Source organism: Bos grunniens, chromosome 13 (assembly GCF_055505025.1).
Source record: "Bos grunniens cultivar Pamir isolate PY7600 chromosome 13, Bosgru_T2T1.0, whole genome shotgun sequence".
Taxonomy (NCBI): domain Eukaryota; kingdom Metazoa; phylum Chordata; class Mammalia; order Artiodactyla; family Bovidae; genus Bos; species Bos grunniens.
Genome location: NC_141177.1, coordinates 17,770,569 through 17,792,569, shown reverse-complemented (window position 1 = coordinate 17,792,569; position 22,001 = coordinate 17,770,569). Strand labels below are relative to the sequence as shown.

The 22,001-nt window shown below is 44.2% G+C and overlaps 1 protein-coding gene across 30 annotated transcripts in view; it reads right to left on the bottom strand.

The window, feature by feature from the left end:
* Window positions 1-19,905, bottom strand: part of NDRG3 (NDRG family member 3) — a 63,093-nt gene extending 43,188 nt beyond the window's left edge. For 6 of the 30 annotated variants that reach the window (XM_086332000.1, XM_086332003.1, XM_086331983.1 and 3 more), the window contains exons 1-2: window positions 19,748-19,905; window positions 5,467-5,566 (exon numbers count right to left, since the gene is read on the bottom strand). Coding sequence is in view for 23 of the 30 variants with exons in the window: in XM_086331983.1 (XP_086188109.1) it covers window positions 5,467-5,523 (57 nt within the window). In the remaining 7 variants the exon portion in view is untranslated. Of the gene's footprint in view, window positions 1-5,466; window positions 5,567-6,065; window positions 6,215-8,558; window positions 8,653-18,857; window positions 18,956-19,747 lie in introns of those variants that run through there. The other 24 variants (XM_086331999.1, XM_086332002.1, XM_086331982.1 and 21 more) reach the window with 9 other exon arrangements.
* Window positions 19,906-22,001: the final 2,096 nt, after the last annotated feature.

Genomic DNA, 22,001 nt, shown 5'->3' with positions numbered 1-22,001 from the left:
AACTCATTAAAAATTCAATACTGCTCACTAGATAGATTCTGGAAGGGGAAAGACTTCCCTGGGACACTTCCCTGGGGATTTATTTGTCTCTGATATTTGTAGCGCAGGGTTCCACTCCAACAAAACTTTCAGAAGTTTCAGGCTCTGGGTGCTTTCTTTTTATTTTCTGTCCCATTTGAATATAGCATTAATTCCATGTTCAGAGAGATTTTTGCACTAAGCAGACTTAAGCTGCAGAAAGGGATTCAAGATAATAAATGAAAACAATAGAATAATGTAGGGGAAGAGGGAAAAAAAGGAAACATCAAGGAAAAAGAGAAATCATAACTGAAAGTTGCAGTCAAGGTAGAAGCCAGCTAAGGGGCATGTTTCTTGGTGGAGACTCTAGGCCAAGTGAAGAAGGTAAATGAAGGAGCTCAAGAAAGTAAATTTTAAAAAAGTAATTCTCAGTTCAAGCCTGGAGAATAGGCAAAAAGCAACTGAGAATCTATCAGTGTATGAAGAGAAGTATGAGAGAAAGGGGGAAGGCAAGGAGAAAAATTTAAAAATCAAGTAACTGCTGGACAGTTATAGAAATATAACTGGACAGAAGAGAAACATAATTTCCCACTATGAGATCTGGTCAAGATCAGCATATAGTTTCAAAAGACAGAAAGCAACAGATAGAACAGAAAGACAGACCTTAGAACCAACTACCAACAGGAGGAGATTTGGGGCAAATCTGTGTGTTTGGTGACCTTGATGTGGGGTGCAGTGTCTGACTCACTACTCTATTCCCAGTTCTGGCACTTAGTAAAGGCAATAAACATCATTCTGGAAGATATGAGCATCTCAAAATAGAGATACTCAATCTGAGTAAGATATGAATACCAAAGAGGAAGAGTGACACGCAACTGATGAGCTTGGAACTAAAGGACAGTTGTTAAAACAGGAAAAGTTTTAGAAACAAGCAGATTAAAGACTGTCAAAGAGAACAAAATATGGCATGTCTACTAAAAAAAAAAAAAGGACAATAACTCTTACCAACAGAAAGTAGAAACATGGGAAACTGTACAAGAAATGTATTAACAGCACTTCATAAATATTCTTTAATGAAAATATCAACAAGTCTGTGTTGCTGTTGTTTTCAAAGAGACATTGGAGGGTGTGGGGTTGGAGGGAAGTTCAGGAAGGAGGGGCTCTATGTTTATTTATGGCTGATTCAGGTTGCTGTATGGCAGAAATCGACACATTGTAGAGCAATTATCCTCCAATTAAAAATAAATTAAAGACCAAACAAAACAACCTCTGCCTGTCTGTGCTGCCCTGGAGATGACTAAAATGCTCATCCCTGGGTTCTTCCTGCTCTTCCTCTTATAATATCCTCCCTACCTCCTATATCCAGTCACCAGTAGAGGGTCTACCTCACTTTCTACTGTAACAACCAAAACAAATTAATAACTTATTCATTCCCCACACTGAATATTTATTCCCCTTCTTGGTAGGTCCTCAGTTCTGCTGAAGCCAACTGTGGTCTCCTATTTATTTTCTCAAGTCTGGTCTTTGGCATCCATAGGCTCAGCAGTATCTGAACTAAGGGTAGGTAAAGGAAGATAGGGAAAATGAAGCACAAATCAGGGAGCCCTCCTGCTTATACAGCTCTGTGGAGGTGGGGGGAAGGGGTTGGAACAACCGGCTAACAAGAGGCTGCAGGTGGTGGGAAGAACCTGGGACCCTTGACCCAGACTGAAGTCAACATCTGTGGGGTCCGGTCCTGGCTTCACCACCTCACTAGACACCAGCAATGGACAAGTCATATAATTTCTCTGAGCCTCATCTGTAAAATGGAGTTAAAAATACCTTTAACTACTTCCTTCACAAGAAGTTAGGAGATTCAAATTAGATAGTACTTGTGAAAATGCTCTGAAAATGGTTAAATGCTATTAAAAAAAATCATTTCATATAATTCTGTCTCAAAAAAACACACACACACATACAGAAGTGCTGGCAGGTGCTTCTTTTCATCACTGGAGCCAAAACAAGCATGGCAAAATTACCCACTTCTTCACAATTCTGAGCCATAGACAAAATCACAGGCATACTAAAATTAAATGGGAAAAGTACCAACAAATGACAAGAAAAAAGTTAACATAAGTCTCGCTTAAAGCTATTTTGAGAATGCTTCCTTATAGTCAGCTCAGGATAAATTTCTGCATTTCAGGCTGGGTCCAGACTCCCTTTAGCTCCCTGAAACCTGGAAGGGCACAACAATATCTCTAAGAATGTATCTAGGAAGAGAATGGACAGAAAGATGATGTGAAATGATATAAATCTCTAGGTTTCTGCTTACAGAGAGAGGGCAAGCCTCAGAGGTGATGCCAAAACTTCTACAGGGTGAACAGAGTGGAAAGGCCTCAGGCTGTGGAGTAGGAAAGGTTTGGGTTTCAGTCCTGGCTTTGCCACTTCCTGACTGGGCAAGCCTTATAGTCAGATTTTCATCTACTAAGTGAGGAAGACTATCTATTTCAAAGGAGTGTTCTGATGATTAAAAGAAAGAAGGTATGTAAAGCACTCAACAAATAACAGCAGGATAGGCTATTAGGCAAAAATAAAACCTCCATGAAAACTAAAAACGTTAAGACTTTCTTTGCTATTCAAGTCTGAAAGCTTATACCCTACCAGCAGTGGTTCTCAACTGGGGAGACTCTGACCCCCAGGAGACATCTGATATTGTCTGGGGACAAGTTTGGTTGTCATGACTTGAAGATGCTACTGGTGTCTAGTGGGTAGAGAGGCCAGGGATGCTGTTAAACACCCTACAATGAATAGGGCAGCCTCCCACAACAAAACATTTAGAGTGCCAAGAGCAAGAAACCCTGTCCTACAGCACGTGCTCTTGGGTACACAATCTGAGTAAGCTGCTTCACCTTTCTCAGCCCTCGTCTCCTCATCAGCAATATGAGAATAAATCGATCTGTGTGTCCTAAATCACCAAGCCTTTGGGAGGATCAAATGAAATAATGGATGAGAAGCACTACCGTCATTACACCCTTCAAAACGTATGCAAAAGCACCCGCTTATTGGGCAAAGGCAGAGCACTGATATACTGGGGAGTGGGGGTGGAATGGGGTAGAAGGCTTTGTTTGAGAATGACACCATCTGAGGAGGGCCTACTGCCAATCTACTTCTATAAAGCTTGGCTGGAGCAGGGGGAATGCTCATGAATAGTGATGGGCTAGGAGCACTTCCCAGGGAGAGAGAGGCACGAGATGGAGCGTGGGAAGTGGGTAGGAACAGCACGGGCACATCAAAGAAGAGCCACCAGATGTTAGGAAGTGAGACAATGCCTGGTACCTTAGACTGCTCAGGCTGCGTGAATGGCTTTTACAACAAAAATTTATCTTCTCACAGTTCTGGAGCCTGGAAGTCCAAGATCAAGGTTCCAGCAGGGTTTTGTTTTAGGTGAGAGCTCCCTTCTTGGCTTGCAGACGGCTGCCATCCATGTTTCCTCATCTGTCCAGGGGTGGAGGTAGAGGGTGTATCTCTCTCTCCCTCTCCCTCACTCTTCTTATAAGGCCATCAATTCTATCAGATTAGGGCTCTACCACATGACCTCATTTAACCTTAGTCACCTCCTTAAAGCCCTTATCTCCAGTATAGTCACATAGGAGGCCAGTGCTTCAACATATGAATTTTAGGGGAGCAGACATAATTCTGTTCATAGCATTCGGGCACACATCAGACACAGCCAGGGAATCACTATAGCCTCAGAGATGAGGACTCAAACATTAATCCAACGCTTTTCTGTGGTTACAGTCGCCAAATCTTTCTTTTCCAGCTGCCTTCTCTATGAGACATCCAGGCAATTAACTCCTGGAGTTCTTCATGTAGCTGCCTCAGGCATCCTGTGGACTTCCAAGGTCAGGAAAGACTCCTCTTCTTACCTGGGCCCCAATCCTCAAATGTCTGAGATCCATCAGGTCATAGGCTTCCAACGCTGGCTAGTCAGAATCACTTTAGGCATGGTTCTCAATTTTTGGATGCTTTTGTAAACGTTCACCCCAGATCAATTCAATCATAATCTCTGGAGGTAAGACCTAGGCATCAGTTATTTTTAAATCTCCCCAAGTAATTGCAATAAGCAGCCAAGGCTGAGGACCACTGATCATAGAGAGGTGTGCGTGCCCTGTCCCCATCCCCTCCGATTCCAATTTAGTTGTTCTAGAGTGGGGACCCAGGAATCTGTATTTTTAAACAAGTTCCTAGCTGACTTTGGTGACCACTCAGGTTTAGGATATGTTTCTAGTTCCTGAAGCTAAACTGCCTACCCGCACCTGCCTTGTAACTATTCATTTCTGTGGCTGTATGTAAGCATTACAGATGTAGATTCTACTTCCTTCCTCCTCTTCATGGCCCATCATTTGGGTACAGCCCTTCATATGCACCAAAATTCAGTGCTTAACAGAGAGTTTTCTGAAAACATGAAGGGAAGCAACAAAAGAAACAAAAAAGGGTTTAAAAAGTGTGCAGCTTGCCAAGGGGGAGAGCAAGAGATCTGGTGAAAGATAAAGGAAGGGGTGGGAATAGGGGTAGAGATGAGGTCACAGGGACAAGAATGGGGTTGAAGGGTTTCAATAGCAAATTAGTGAACACAGTAAGTCAATAGCCCTAGAAGCTGTAGGTGAAGGGCCCTGCCTTGGGCAAAAAAAGATTAACAAGCAACAGCATCTTCTGGTATAGCCCCCGTTGGCATCCTGACCCTACCCAACTTTACCCTTTCCATCAATACTTCCCCAGGAAAGGATGCCATGAGCTCATCCACACCAAGCTAGAAGAGTAATTTAATAGGGGACAATGACAATACATCAAAAGAACAGGGCCTAAAAGAAGGAATTTCACACACTTACTGAATGGAGAGGGAGAAGAGAGAAGATAAACCTTTCTTAGCTTTTTGGTAACTCTTATCATCACAGCACTCTTTACCTGCTGAATCCTGGTGACTATTAACTTTGACGCTCACTGTGTGTTCTCTGACATGAACAGAAAGATGAGGTATATCACCAACATCCAGGCACCCCTGATGAAAACCTCAACGCAGACAGAGAGGTCACATCACAGACAAGCCTTACGGAGAGCACTGCAACCTGTGTGCATTACCAGCCATGGATGCTAAGTTTTCCTTATAGAAACTGAAAGTCACGATTCCTGGATTCTAAATCAAACCCCACTCATACTTTCCACTTAACATCTCTATCTGTAGAATAGGACATGTCAAGGATAATTTGTCTGAATTTGGCTGGTGGAAACAAAAGTAGGAAGAAAGAGAGGCAAGACATCAAGAAGGTTAAGAAATATATTTTTTAAAGTTTTCTCCCCACAGAAAGTCAAGATAAATATGTTTTTAGTTACTATTCAGATAATACAGAAAACAAACTAACCACAGAAGAAAGGACTTACATATATTTTAGTGACAACAGCAGTCTTTACCTTATCATTTAGAAGTGGTTTGATCTCTGTGAGTTGAACATCCTGAAGTTCATCCATGAGGCCAGATGAATAGAGGATTCTCAAGAATAAATCAGTAACTCTGAAACAGAAGTGGAGAAAAAGGCTTAAAACTAGGAGTTGGAAACATAATGGTCACACTACATCCATTCATTCAAATATTAAGAGCTTAGCGTGTGTCAGGCACTGCTCAGGGTGCTGAAGACACAGTAAACTAGATACTTACGGCAAACAGACTCTAACGTGGCCTCTGTGATCTCTGTACCTCTTGGCATACACACCCAAGCATAACCCCCCAACACACTTATCTGGTTAGGGTTAGGCTTGCTTTTAACCATTAGAATATGGCAAAAGTGATGGAAAGTACCTGAGTATCTGCATATGATTACATTACATGATATTTTAACATCTGTCTTGCAAAGAGACAGAGTTCCCCTGATAGCTTTAAAGAAGCAGGTTGTAAATGTGTTGTCCTCCTCTGAAAAAAAAAAAAAGCAGCAAGTTGGCATGCTGTAAGACAGCCATGTGGCAAGAAACAGCCTGCAGCCAAAACAGCAAGAAACTGGGACCTTCAGTCCAACCATGTGCAAGGAACTGAAGGCTGCCAACAACCACGTGGGCCTGGAAGTGGATCCTTCCCCAGCTGCACCTTGCCCTGACCGGCGCCTTGACTACAGCCTTGCAGAGGAGCCAGTCAGCCCATGCTGGAGTCCCAGCTCCCTGAAACTGAGATAACAAATGTGTGTTATAAACTACGAAGTCTGCAGTAATATTTTTATGCAGCAACAGATAATTAATACAATAGTCTTTGCCCACATGGAGAATTCATTTCAGTTACTGGAGATGTATAAGTAAGAGAACAACATGCTCGGGGCTACAATTTAGAAAGCAACAGTTTAGAAGGTGGATTAAGGGACAATAAAAAGTGAAGGTTAATGCTGTAGCCTAACATAAACAGAGAGATGAACCGAGGCTACACTCACTAGCCTTCACTTGGGGAATCACAACAGTAGACGCAGGGTATGGCAGGCAGCCTCCACAAAGGCCTCCAATGAGCCTGCTCCCCAGTTCCTGACCCCAGACCATGAGACATAATAAATAACTTTGTTTTGGAGTGATTAGTTACATAGTGAGAAATAACTATGACCGAAAGGGAGAAGTTAGGGAAAGGTGTGGAGTAGAGAGGCACAGATTCCATCCTACTGTACAGGAAGCCATGGGGAGAGATTACAAATACTGGATACAAGTGGTTCCCATCCAGACTTCAAAGGTCTAGGCTTCATCTCTTCTGCCTTGGCCTTGCAGGAAAAATGCTAATTCAATGATTTGGGAATTCAGACATTCAACAACCATTTATTGAGTTCCCACTGTGCAAAGCATATGGACAACAGAAATAGGGTCCCTGCCTTCTACAAGTTTATTAGCAGAGATGACCACTATCCATAAAGTTACCTACAAAATGAGAAATAAAAGGGCCAGAGGAGTTCAAAGGAGGAGCAATTCCTTCTGATTGGTGGGAATCATTCACAATATATTAGTTCATTAATCCATTTTTCTGTTTTTCCCTCCAGGAATAGGATGTATGGCTTTGACTTGGCTATGGAGAGGGTCTGTGTTCCACGTTACCTCTTAGGTATTAATGACCAATACACCAAAATGAATCCTGCTTTCAACTATGCCTACATTTGTTGTTGCTGTTCAGTTGCTCAGTTGTATCTGATCCTTTGCGACTCCATGGACTATAGCACACCAGTCCTTCACTATCTCCTGGGGTTTGCTCAAACTCACGTCCATTGAGTCGATGATGCCATCCAACCATCTCATCCTCTGTTGTCCCCTTCTCCTAATACCCTCCATCCTTCCCAGCATCAGGGTCTTTTCCAATGAGTCAGCTCTTTGCATCAGGTGGCCAAAGTATTGGAGCTTCAGCTTCCCCAGCATCAGTCCTTCCAATGAACTATCCAGGGCTGACTTCCTTTAGGCTAACAAAAGCTCTTCTACCATTACTCTGAAGAACCCTGAGGGTGCCAATGGGGGCCACTGCTCAAACCGTGGATCGCACACGCCAACCGTGAGGACCCCAACATTTGTGTCACTGCAAGAGCACAAGCCCGGTATTTGCGGGTCTTTTCTCAGACCCCAGGTACCCTATACCCTTGACTGAGCTACTGAATGCCCAGAATTTATTTTATTTTCATATCAGTCACACTTCCAAAGGGGATGAGATGGCTTGAACTTTTTATCACAAATTTCAAACAGCATCTAACATTTCTCTCTTCTATAGTCCCCACATCAACCCACTTAGCGCCCCAAATACTGGCCCAACTGGAATCTACTCATTGAATTTTTTAAATAAACTTTTATTTATTTATTTGGCTGCACCAGGTCTTAGGTGAGGCATGTGGGACCTAGTTTCCTGACCTGGGATTGAACCCAGGCCCCCTGCATTGGGAGCACGGCCTTACCCAGTGGACTACCAGGAAAGCCCCTTCACAGTGTTTATTAACCACACAATGAACTGTGGCCTCTTTTCATTTGGACTCCACTATTTGTCAGTAATTTAAAATGACAATTTTAAAGTTCTTCTTCCTATTATAAAATATGGGCCCGTTTTAGAAAATATGGAAACCACAGGGTAACCAAAAGATATTTTATTCACAGTCCTTCCTTCTAGAAACAATCACTGTTAATATTTCAGTCTATTTCCATCCCCCCCCCAAACACATAAAATGGTGATATTCTGAAACTTTTCCAACCCTGCTTTATTCACTACTTTAATTCACTCATTTGAAAGCAGGGCACTGCAAGGTGTGAATCATTCAAATGTGACTCCACTGGGGAGCCTGTCAAGGAGCCTCAGGGACAGAGGGAAACCTGAGGTGCCTCCAAAGTGACGCATTCATCTAGTGTTCCCGAGCAAGTTTTAAAGATAAAGAAAGATGCAGTTTGTGCCAGGACAAACACTAAAACAAGGGCGCAATTAAATGAGAAGGCTGTCCTTATCAGCTGGGCCCAATGCAGTCAATGGAGGACGGTGTGACTTCGGAACTGGCAACAGGACAGCAGGTGTTCACCTTCCGCATGACAGGGAACCCAATGTCTTCTTCCAGAGATCGGATTTTTGCTCACTGTCTTGAGCCCTTGCCAATGAGCAGTTTTATAACTCCTATAAGAAAATTAACATCACATGGTGGAAAACTCCATCTCCAGATCCCTCTGCTACACAGACTGGCTCCCTCCTGGGGATCAAAGGGCTGCAGTGCCTTCATCCGCACAAATGATATGGCTGCCAGATCCCAACCTGATACTAAGGGCTATTACTATTTTTAAAAGGCTAGTGGAGATTTTATAAATGTAATAGATAAGAACTCTTTTCCAGTTTCATGAGATAGGGGGAAGAGTGACAAGTAAAAAAAAAAAACAGCCATCCTCAGCCTAAGTAAGTGAGCCTTGTATCAAAAGGCTAAAAAGGGAAAGGGGAAAAGTGTAATTCCTACTCTGTGCCAGAAATTATAGTCTAAGGACCTTATGTTAATCCTCCTCATCCCAGGAGTTATGTTTAATACCCCTCCTGGGTAGACATCTTCATTTCTTACTTTATAGGCAGGAAAAACTTAAGCTAAGAGAAGTTAAGTGGCTTTCCTAATATCCATATCTAAGTGAGTAACAATGCAAGGATTTAAAAATTTGACTCTTCTAGTCATAGAAAGAGCCTATAAGCATATCAGATATAGACCCAGGCGGGCCCTACCTAACTGAGTGGCACTGGGCAAAGCATTTTTCCTTTCTGGACCTGTTTCCCCATCTGTCAAGAGAAGAGGTTGAGTCGGATAACATTTTCTCCCCCATTTAGGACTGACGTTCTGTGACCCAAAGTTAGTTAGTGTTAATCGCTCGGTAGTGTCTGACTCTTTGCAACCCCATGGACTGCAGCCCGGCAGGCTCCTCTGTCCATGGAATTCTCCAGGCAAGAATACTGGAGTGGGCTGCCATTCCCTTCTCCAGGGGATCTTCCTGACCCAGGGACTGAACCCAGGTCTCCTGCATTGCAGGCAGGTTCTTTACCACTAAGCCACCAAGGAAGCCATCTGTGACCCAAAAGCCCCCTATAAATGTAGCACTTTACATTACTCCCCAGGGTAAGCACCTATCCTCCACCTCACAAGGCTCTTACTAAAATCCTAAGAGGTCACCCAGTTATCAACTTATTGAGATTCACTGATTAGCTGAAGTTCACTCAGCAAATCAGTGGGAGGGTGCACTTGGCCTGATTCCAGGCACAGGAGGGTCTCAGACTTTTAGCACACCCCACGTCATGTTTTTTTTTTTTCAGTCACAAAAAGCTCACTGAGATTTCCAGTGCTTAAAAACACTGCTCTGTTACTTTAAATGAAGACAACAAGGGACTATACATAGTACTGGCTTTCTAAAACTACAAGCTATCGTATTTCCCAGCTTTTCCCCATGACCAAGGTAATTTGTCTGGCCTTTGTCACGCTTTGCCAGAAACGAACTGACAGCAGGCTACTAGTTTGTATTCTAGAAGCAGAGTCAGTCACTTTGGTTTTGGCAAGATTGCAGACAGATAATCAGAACAGAATGAAGGCAGCAAATAGAGGAGGCACTCTCAGGAGACTGAGCTGGGAGGGGTCAGCTGGAGCTGGTGCTGGAGTAGTGATGACTGGAAAGCGGTAGGAAGTGGCCAGAGGACTGGCTGGGAAGCTAGTGGTGCTCCTATAGCAAGCTGACCCACATCCTCTCTTCCTACCTATAAACTACTGGCTGAGTCATGATTACAGCACTTCACAAAGCACCTTCACGTCTAACATCTCACTGGATTATCACAACGGCACTGGGAATAAAACACTGGGGCACTGAATCACTTCTATTCCAGAGATGAGGAAACCCAGACTTGAAGAGGTGAAATGGAACGAACAAAAAACACAACTGATAAATCCAACAGCTCTAACCGAAACCCAGTTTTCTTCTGATCCCAAACGCTCACTCTGTGCCCTGTACCATACTTCCTCCCAGGTCATCACAGATGAAAAGATGTGGGTTGGTAAAAAAGGAAAAGAAGTTCAGCTGACTCCCTCACCGTGCTCTCATCTCTGGTCCTAAATTACACTGTGCAGTTAAGATCTGGGCACAGGCTCGAGGATTAAACGTTAATATGAAGTTAATAACGAGAAAGCCCAGATTTGGAACTAGAGTCTGCCTTCACCCATTAGTTCAATTGAGTAGAGGAGATTAAGTCTGTAAATAAATCACTACAGTTCAAGACTGGATAAACATGAGACGAATACAAACTGGACAAACTCTGAGGCATTTTCTCAGCCTCAGTTGTTGTTGTTGTTTGGTCATTAAGTCATGTCTGACTCTTTATGACCCCATGAACTGCAGTCTACCAGGCTCCTCTGTCCATGGAATTCTCCAGCGAGAACACTGGAGTGGGTTGCCATTTCCTTTTCCAGGGGATCTTCCCAGATAAGGGTTAGAACTCGTGTCTCCTGTGCTGGCAGGCGGATGCTTTACCACTAAGCCAGGAGGGAAGCCCCTCAGGAGGTCCCTCAGGAGGGAGGCTAACCTCAGTACTGACATTTTGAGCCAAATAATTCTTCATCATGGGGGCTGTCCTGTACATCACACAACGTTTAGTAGCACCCCAGGCCTCTACCCACTAAATGCTATCAGCACCCTCCTCCAACAGTTGACACAAACAAAAATACCTCCAGATATTGCTCAATGTCCTCTGGGGGGCAAAATCAACAGCTGAGAACCACTGCTCTAAGGGTTACAGAGGTTTAAGGCAAAGGTCAGTTAATGCAAGTTGTGGGTGCTGAGGAAAAGTTTCATGGAGGAGGTAATATTTGAACTGGACCTTGAAGAATAGATAAAATTCCTACAGGTGAGGATGAGAGAATAAAAAGAAGGAAGTCCAGAAAGGGAGAACATAAAAGCAAGATGAGAAAGCAGTGCTGAAAAATGCTCTAATTCGGCAAGAAGAGGAGCTTGCTATTGGGGATAAAATGTCCACTGGAGTCACATCATGGATAGCTGTTTATCAACTAACAGTTACAAGATACACATACACAGTAAGAAGTAGCCAACAATACAGGATACTAAACAGATTAGTATTAATAATTTGTGAGTCAAACCAGTGGTGTTTTCCTATGTCCCACCTACCCAGGAGGACAGAACATTGCCTGAGTATCATCTCTTACATTGCCTCTAGTGTGCATTACATTTAGTCAGCGTTAAACGAAGCTTGGGGCTTCCCAGATGGCACAGTGGTAAACGATTTGTCTGCCAATGCAGAAGATGCGGGTTCGATCCCTGGGTCGGGAAAATCCCACAGAGTAGGAAATGGCAGCCCACTCCAGGATTCCTGCCTGGGAAATACCTGGGCAGAGGAGCTGGGAGGGATACAGTCCATGGGGTCGAAAAGAGTCGGACGTGACTGAGCAAACTGAGCACACAGCAAACCACGCTTGGAACCAGAGCGGAGGTGGGAGAAATAACTAGGGACCGAGATGGTCAGGAGGTTCCCAAAGGAGTTACAGAGTGCTGGGCCTTGAAAGGACAGGTTCTGCATGGCTGGAAGGGAGGAGAGGACATTCCAGGTGAGGACATCTGAGTTGGGAGAGGAATAAATGTACACAACATATCCAAGAGACAGCAGGAAGAGCAACATAGCTGGGAAAGAAGACAAGGCTGGTCAGAACACTGAGCACATGAATCAGACTTCACTGTGTGGACAACCACACTTCACTGTGCTTCCCGAGAAGCAAAATAACAGTCTTTTAAAATGTGGCATCCTGTCCAACAGTTCTCTTAGCTGCACATTAGAAAGACTTAGGAAGCTTTTGAAGGAGGTCAATACCAGGCCCCAACCCTAAGGATCCAACTTAATTGAGCTAATATAGGGCCCAGTATGGTTTTTAACATGCAGTTAAAGCTGAGAACCACTGGTCTACAGATACGCCTAGAAATTGAAGTGATTTGCCTAAATTCATGTATTCAGCTGGGTGTGGGGCTGGGACTGGCTGGCGTCTGAATTCCTATTCCAGGCTCTGAAAGATATCACAGAGTCCTGGGCTAAATTCCATACTTCAGTCTTTAAGAAGCATAATCTGATGACTTGGCTCTCAAGTTTTGCCAGGGTTAAAGCCTGAATTAATCTAATCATAAAACTATTGACTTAAGCATCCTCTCAAGTGTCTAGGGTAATGGATGCTGGATTCATTGCTGTCTCCTGAGGGCCCTTAGGAAAAGAAAGGGTCTCAGGAGACTCCCCAGAAAGCCAGATAAACAAGCCAAACCACCCTCTGTGGAAGAAACAATGGCTTTTTAAAATGCAGCTAGCTCACTGAGCTTGTGCACCACATAAAGGAAAGTCTGGGTTACTCTTTATCAGAAAAATACTCTGAGAGATGCTATGCCATAAGCAAAGGTGGGGGATGGGGGAGTGATCAAAGCCGCTTGAAGCATCCTTGCAGAACCTCATTTTTACAGTAAAAATCTCTACCAGGCCTCAGCCCTGGATGAGGGCTATCCACACACCTTGTGTTTTTCTGAAAGGAAGAGAACGGCACCCCTCACAACAGGCCCACTCCTGTTGTGTCACTCCTGGATTCTGGCAGCAGGTGGTGAACAGGAGGTTTGCAGAGACTGCCAAGCTGGGAATCTGAGTCTGCCTGTATAATCACCAGATTAATTCCAGGGTATCAGTACAGATAACTATTAGAACAAAGCAACACACATCTTGGGGTGTTCTTTTTCACCTCACACACCCATCAACCAGTTGATCCCCTCTAATGAGGGGATCACACTGAAGTAACTCTAGAAGAAGCACTACCCTCTGGCTTCAGCTCTTGAAGGATGCAGCTCAGGACACTAGGAAAGCTACTGCTGGCAAAGTGCTGGTATATGCTCTTGGGATGGGTTCCAGGTTCCCGCCAGCTCTAAGACAGAATCCCGGAAAACAATTTGTTCTTTAAGACAGCCTGAGTGGAGGTAAAGGACAAACAAGAGACCTAAGAGGCAGTCCTTAAAACTCAAACTAACTTCATGCTCATAATATATTGATCACTTATTCCAGATACCATAATATGCACTTTATTTGTCCATTCATTATTTCCTTATATTTCCTGACACACTTATAAGATAGTACATTAGTAATCCTTCCCATTTTACAGATGAAGAAACTGAGGTGGGGAGAGGTTTTGTAATATGCCAAAGGTCACACAGCCAGCAAGTGGCACAGAAAGGATCTGAACCTGAGCAGCCTGCAGTTAGAGCTTTGGCCGGCCTCTATAAATGACTTTTTCCACTTGATCCCAACTGATCATTAATTCTTCTACTTATTCGTTTCAGGTTTGGCTACTGGGACCTACCAGGATCTTAATGATCAAAGAATTTTGAAAACTGAGAACCATCCAACAAAATTTAGGTATTATTATCATCACCATTATTATTAATGAACAGGGGAGGCCTGTACCTATCTGAGGATATTTGAAAAGCAATTACCCTTGGACTGTCTAGTCACCCAAAGTTACATTCCAGGCAACATCCTGGTTAAAACCATGTCCTGACAGAAAGGTTTAAAAGAATCAACATCTTTAGGACTTCTCTGGTGGTCCAGGGTCTAAGATTCTATGCTTCCAACGCCTGGGTTCGGGCCCTGATCAGGGAACTAACTAGATCTCACAGCTGCAACTAAGACCTGGTGCAGCAAACCAAATTAAAAAAAAAAAGATACTGTAAAACTTATCAGATCAGATCAGATCAGTCACTCAGTCGTGTCCAACTCTTCGCGACCTCATGAATCACAGCACACCAGGCCTCCCTGTCCATCACCAACTCCCGGAGTTCACTCAGACTCACGTCCATCGAGTCAGTGATGCCATCCAGCCATCTCATCCTCTGTCGTCCCCTTCTCCTCCTGCCCCTAATCCCTCCCAGCATCAGGGTCTTTTCCAATGAGTCAACTCTTTGCATGAGGTAGCCAAAGTACTGGAGTTTCAGCTTCAGCATCATTCCTTTCAAAGAAATCCCAGGACTGATCTCCTTCAGAATGGACTGGTTGGATCTCCTTGCAGTCCTAGGGACTCTTAAGCAACCAAAAGCACCTTCTAATAATTAGTAATAAAATCAAGTATGAAGAGTGGCTGTATCAGAAATTTATCCTTGGCCCAAATGAAAACTCGATTTGTAGACAGTGGGCATTTTTAGGTGGTAAAGGATTAACAAACAAATGGCAGAGCTAAACTTCCTACTTGGGAAATTTATTTTCTTTTTCTATATTAAATCTCTGAGGAATATAAAAAGCAACTCCAGACAAAAAGTGGGGGAGAAAGCCTGCTCCATATCATGTTCTCTACCAAGTTTAATAACATGGCTTGATAGTTTTCTGAGTAGTGTTACCTAGAATTCAACTCAGAATGCAGTGAAGCCATATTTCTTCCAAAGCACATCCCACTGAGCCATGAAATATCCAACAACCATGGATATTTATTTCAGACTGATAATATGTCAAACTCTGTGATGCGCTTTGGGAACATGACAGAATTCTGCATCACTGTAACATCTCTTCACTGAAGAGATAAGATCAAAAGACAAAATACCCAATTTTGTATGGCACTTAAAATATCCTTCGGTTCTGCTGACAGCCTAGTGGTTAGGAATCTGGGCTTTCACCACAGTGGTCCAGGTTCAACCACTGGTTGGGGAGCTGAGATTCTGTGCAGCGCAGCGAAAAAAAACCAACAACAAAAAAAACAGTCTCCCATACACCTCAGTTATTTTCACATTAATAAGATGACAATTAATGGCAAAATTGTAGGTAAACTATAAATACAACAGAATTAGCACTGTGGTTAAAGAAAAAAAAAAATTCATTTACCAAAGAAAGCCCTGGTCAATATTCATATTAAGTCTAGGTTAAGTACCTCTGTGCTATTTTCAAGCAGTCTCTTAAAAAACAGAAAGTGGGGTTGGGGTAGAATGGTTTAAAAAGTTCTTTCAGAATAGATGACTGGATATCCAGGTCAGCAGTAAACCTAAATGTTATCAATCTGTGGACTTGAAAGTACTCAGAACACCCCTTCCTTTCATCATCTTTATTCAGCCTTGTCATTCCCCTCCCTCCCCCAGAACCTCTCATTTGCCCTTTCCTTGTCTTTCTGACTATCCTCACTTCTTGCCTGGATTTGTTCATTCACCATTTACCAAGTGTCTATTACCTGCCACATACAGAGCTAGACCCTTGCCCCTCATCTGAGGAAGCTCACGTGATACTCAGCAGAGCTGCTGTCTGCCCATCTCGATCACCAGACTGCAAGCTTTAGCAAAGGCTTTGTATTTCCAGAACCAGTAGCATCTGGCATACAGCAGACACTCTAAAAATGTCTGTTGTGTGACACTAGATTACTTTAGCAAGCTCTTTTTTAACTCCATAAATATTTTAGTACATATCTTCAAAAACAACTCTTACTTTTCTTTCCTTTTTAAAACACGAAAACAATATGTGCACAATGCAAAAATAGTACTGAAAGCTATGGAGTAAAAAGTGAATTCTCCAACCCTCTAAATCCCACTCCTAGAAATGACTACTATTACAGTTTGGAATGTATCTTTCCAGAATTTTCTTATGCTGGTATACAACACACACAGATATACTTTTTCTGGAACAAGTTCTTTGACAGTTTCTGACTCTAGTTTTTCAACCTTCTAATCCAGCCCAAGTTCTCAAAGTGCTGTCCCTGAATCAGGAGCATCAGCAGCATCTGGGAACTTGTTAGAAATACAAATTCTCAGGCCCCACCTCAAACCTACTGAATCAGAAATTCTGGGGGTGGGGTCCCCACAATCTGTCTTAATAAACTTCAGGTAATTCTTATACACACTAACGGTTGACAACCATTGAACACAAGCAAGTCACCCTGGTCAAGCCGGTTTTTTTTTTATTGTCTCTTAAATATTTTATTGTCAGGAGTGGCAACCGTGCTTTGGTTTTAAGTGTTAGGCGCTTAGTCGTGTCCAACTCTTTGCAATCTCATGGACTGTAGCCCAACAGCTTCCTCTGTCCATGGAATCCTCCAGGCAAGAACACTGGAGTTGATTGCCATTCCCATCTCCAGGGGATCTTCCCAACCCAGGGACCAAATCTAGGTCTTTCCCATTGCAGGCAGATTCTTTACCATGTGAGCCACCTACCATCCTACTTCAAAATGCGTTCCTTGTCCTGTTGATTAATTCTGACCGTACCAATCTGTCAGAGCCCAGAAAGGCCCTCGATCCTCCCCAAAGTGCTCTCTGTGTCAAAGCTCATACTGATCCCTCTTGACATACCTAGTCCCTCTATCACATAATTTAACAGTTAGGTATGCACTGTCTCCAACGTTAGAGACGGGTTCTTTAACTCTTTCCCAACAGACCACAAGCTCCCTGAAGATGTGAATTGTATTTCTTTCACCCCTTCCTCACCCCTGTTTCACAAATATTAAGAGCTGGGCTTCCCTGGTGGCTCAGACAGTAAAGAATCCATCTGCAAATGTGGGAGACCTGGGTTCAGTCTCTGGGTTGGGAAGATCCTCTGGAGGAGGGCATGGCAACCCACTCCAGTATTCTTGCCTGGAGAATCCCCATGGACAGAGGAGCCTGGCGGACCACAGTCCATGGGGTTGCAAAGAGTGGACACAACTGAGAGACTAAGCACACATACAAGGATGAATTCACTGAAATACTGATAAACTTTTAGTGGATAAAAAGTCTACATTCAAGCTGAAGCACCAGTTCTGTAACCCTGGCCTTGGACAAGTTCCCTTCTCAGGAAGACGTCTACAAAAGCAGCACAGCTGGATTCAATGACTTGCTGCTTCCTTTCAGCCCTGGGCAATGTATAATTTTATGAAATGTCCCACACTGGAATATCGTATTCCGTTATGTTTGAGTATACCATTATACACATTGCTTTGCATATACTGCTATTGTGGCGATTTTTTAGACTTGAGTTATAGTTAGAAAATAGTATTTCCTAGTTAGCTAGTAAGCTCTTTAAACAAGAACTATGAGAATCTTACACCATACCCAGCACCATTTTTTAAGCATAACAGCTCAATCTATTTGCAGATTACCTGGGAAAAAATCTTTTAAATTAATTATTTATATAGAAAGCCTATGCAACCATCTACTGCCTCCCAAACAGCCCTTTGAATATTTATTGTTATAAGTACTATGAAGATTTATAGTAAAAATTGTGACTACTCTGATAACACTGGGGCAGTCAGCCACATAAGGCAAAAGAAGGTAAAACTGAAACTTACATGTATTTGTGCTAGTCACTCAGTCGTGTCCAACTCTTTACAACCCCATGAACTCTAACCCTCCAGACTCCTCTGTTCATGGGATTCTCCCGGCAAGTATACTGGAGTGGGTTGCCAGTTCCCTCTCCTACATGTATTTAGGGACAGACTAAAAACCTATAAGCCTAAGGCTCCCTTAGGGCAACATGCAAATAAAAATTGCCCTGTACACTTAAGCGACATATACCAATTCCACTCTTGGGGATAAACAGCCTTCTTGACTTAGGACCTTTTTCTGCAAATTTTCAGACACAAGAGGTGGACTAGAGACCTCTGAGTGGTCAGTGATGACCAGAAGTTGAATCTAAAAAGAAGGCCAGCGAAAAGAAATTGAAGGGCAGAATGAAGGAACAGAAGGGCAGCAGGAAAACATCACTCTTTGAGTAATACAAAGGAACTGTGGAAATTCACTGATTCTTTCCCAGGGCCTACTGTGAGCCAAGCACTTGGGGCTGCAAAGATGCTCCCTGACCTCAACAGGCTAATAGTCCTAAGAATAAGACTGAAGCCTCTACCCTACCTATCTACCTACACACACACACACAAGCGCGCATGCACACATGTATGTGTATATAATTCTAATTGGGAAAATCAAGCAAGGAAGGCTTCACAGAAAAGGTGGTAAGTTAATGGAGCTTTGAAGAACGCAGGAGAATTTGCTAAGGATTGGGGGGAAAAAAGACAGTTTGAGCTATTTATTGGGGAAGAAACATTCCCATATTTTTACAGCTGTTCCTTTGGGAACTTTAAAACAGCGAGGCTTCTTATATTCAACACTACTTTGTCAAGGATCTTTTTCTCTTTTTACTTCATCTTAAATGAGAGGTTCAAGCCCAGCACTGGAACAGAGCCAGAAAGCCCCAGGATAAGGGGAGTGCTCGCCAGATTTGTTCTTTCACCTCCAAATCCAACCGGCCCAGCTCTATCAGTCTTGACCTCCTGGCAGCCAGAAAAGGAAGGCTAATAATATCCTCTGGGGGCAAAATCTGGACCCAAGACAAGGCTTACCTCTGTTCTGCCAGTAAGCCACCGTCCCTGCTCCTAAACCAGGAGGCTCCCAGTTTACCTGTGACAGAGAGGCCAGCTCTGCAGGAAAAAAGCTGCATGAAAAGCAAAGAGGACGCATCTGATGGTGAAGCGCTGAGGTACTGAGATAATCTTAAAATGTTTACGAAGATCCCTGTCACACTTGCAAGCGCTGGGTGAACGTGAGCTCTTAATAACAATGCTATTACCATTAATACAGTTAACACCTCAATTGTACTTCATCAACAAGAAAATGCTGTTTTTGCAGCCTACTTTTATGACGTTGAATAATCTCAGGAGATGCTAGTGTATTTCAGACTCTTTTTTCCAAAGGGACAAAACCGCACTAGCCTGAGAGCCCCCGACCCTGAGTTCAAGAGCCACTCCAGCCTCAGGTCCGGCGCGTGACCTTGGGCAGGGAGCCTCACTGCTCGGTGCCTCAGTTTCCTCATCTGTAACCCGGGGCTAAGAAGCCGCTCCCTCGCATGGTCGCCGCGGGGTACAGCCAGAGGGTACTCTTGACTGCACCAGGACCCCACGGGTGCAAGGCGAGCTCTCGGCGCATCTTCCAGGTTCCCCACCCCCCTACCCGGCTCCCGGGCAGACGGGGTAGACGAACGTCCGACCCCGAGGCCCACCGAGCTCCGCCGACTGCAGAGCAGGAAAGGGGGTCGCGCCTGCGGTGGGTCCGAGGCTGAGGTGCTGGGCACCCAGAGGCTCGGCCGCGGCCGCCTGCACGCCATCGCCAGAGGGTTCGCCGTGAGCCCCGCCGCCCAGGTGAGTAGCGGCCGAAAGAGGCCGGGCTGCTCCGGGTCCCCAGGCGACGAGAGCGGAGGGCGCCCGAACCCCTGGAGGAGGCTGGCAGCGCTCACCCAAGCCCCGGCGCGCTGGGGTGGTGAGGCGGGGAAGAAGGCAAAGGGAACGACGACCCCACAGGCAGCACGGCGCGCCCCCAGTCAACCAGGCTGAGGCGCTCACACTCACCTGAAGCTCCGGCAACCGCCGTCAGCGCAGCAGCGGCGGCGGCGGCGGCTGGAGTTGGGCGGGGAAGGCTGTGCGGCCGCGCAGGCGCGCTGAGGACGCCAGGCAGCTCATGCGCACTGTGCCTGCCCGGCTGGGGAACTATGGAGACGATGGTTGAGTTGGCGCCATCTTCGGCGTACAGTGATTTTTCTCTCATTGTTTGTGGTTTTAGCTTCCCTTGGCTAGCTCTAGTCTGAAAGTAATGAATGGAAAATAATTCATACGTTTTTATTTGCTGTACTGTTCTGAGTAATGTGTTGAAATCTCTGGTTTTGCTCCCTCCCACCAGGGTAAGTGAATTAGTCCTTTGTCCAGCATACCCACGCGGTATATGCTGCTTGCGCCCTTAGTCTTCTAGTCTCTGTCATCAGATCGTCTGGATACGGAAGTGTTTGTTTCAAGTAACTCTTACTTTGCTTGATAATGGCCCCAAAGTCCAAAAGTGGTATTGCTAGTGATGTGGAGAAGCCAGAGAAGCCATAAAGGGTGAAAGTTCTCAAATTAGTAAGAAAAAAAATAGGTATGCTGAGGTTGCTAAGCTCTATGGTAAGAATGAGTTTTCTGTGAGGGACTTCCCTGGTGGTCCAGTGGCTAAGAGTCTGAGCTCTCAATGCAAAGGTCCTGAGTTTGATCCCTGGTTGGTGAATTAGATTGCACATGTTGCAACCAAAACCTGGTGCAGCTAAATAAATAATTTTTTTTTAATTGAATTTTCTGTAAAATTGCAGGAAAAAAAAATTGTACTAGCTTTTGAGTCACACTTCAAACTGCTAAAGTTAGGGCCACAGTGCATAAAGGGTGCTTAGTTAAGAATGAAATACACCTAAAACTATCACAGCCTTGTTAATAAACTATTCGTTGTTGTTCAGTCACTAAGTCTGTCCAACTCTTGTGACCCCAGGGGCTGCAGCACACCAGGTTTCCCTGTCCTTCACTACCTTATGGAGTTTGCTCAAATTCATGTCCATTAAGTCAGTGATAATATCTAGCCATCTCATTCTCTGCCACCCTCTTCTTTTGCCTTCAATCTTTCCCAGGATCAGGGTCTTTCCCAGTGAGTCGACTCTTCACATCAGGTGGCCAGAGTACTGAAGCATCAGCTTCAGTACCAGTCCTTCCAATGAATATTCAGGGTTGATTTCCCTTAGGGTTGACTGGTTGGATCTCCTTGCAGTCCAAGGGACTCTCAAAAGTCTTTTCCAGCATCACAGTTCAAAGGTATCAACTATTCCACTCAGCCTTCTTCACGGTCCAACTCTCACATCCGTACGTGACTACTGGAAAAACCGTAGCTTGGACTATACGGACCTTTGTCAGCAAAATGATGGCTTTGCTTTTATAGTAATAAACTATACTTCAATATAAACTTTTTTAAAAATGAAAAGGCATTTAATTTATGAAAGACACAAACAAAATACATATTCTGATTGACGTGTTGCCCCAGAAAGCACTGAATCTATTGTTAAACTGAAGTTCATGTGTCCCACTGCCAGTGAGGCCAAACAAACCAAAATGTTGGACTTTGGAGCAGAGAAAGATTGATTACAGGGCCAAGCAAGGATCAATCAACCTGGGCTCAAAAGACCCAAACTCCCCCATGGCTTTCAGGGAAGGAATTTTAAAGGCAAATTTTGGGGTGAGGGCTGCAGGATGCATAACTTTCTTCTGATTGATTGGTGGTAAGGTAACAGGGTGATGTTTCAACTGTCTGGTTCCAGTCAGTCTGGGGTATACTGCTGTCCTCATGCAATCACCATCTTCCACTGCATAGGGCTGGGGTTGGGGGTAGGTCTTAGTTTCTTTATAACAACTCAGATGGTTCTGTATATCCTTAAGGAGGAACAAGGGCTCTTTTATCACTGAACTATTGTTTCCTGGTTGCTTTTCTTTTCTTTCTGCATTGCTCTTTGGAACTCAAGAGGAGGCCTAGGAGACCAAAGCCTCTTTCTACACAAGAAATGGGACGTCGAAGGGCTTTGGTATGCAGGAGGGCCCCAGTGGCTCCTGCTTGGTTCCAAGCCATTACAAAGACTTCAGCAAGGGATCCCCTGAAGAGTGACACCAAGCTATTTACTGAAAGTAAGGGATGGTTGGGGGCTTCCC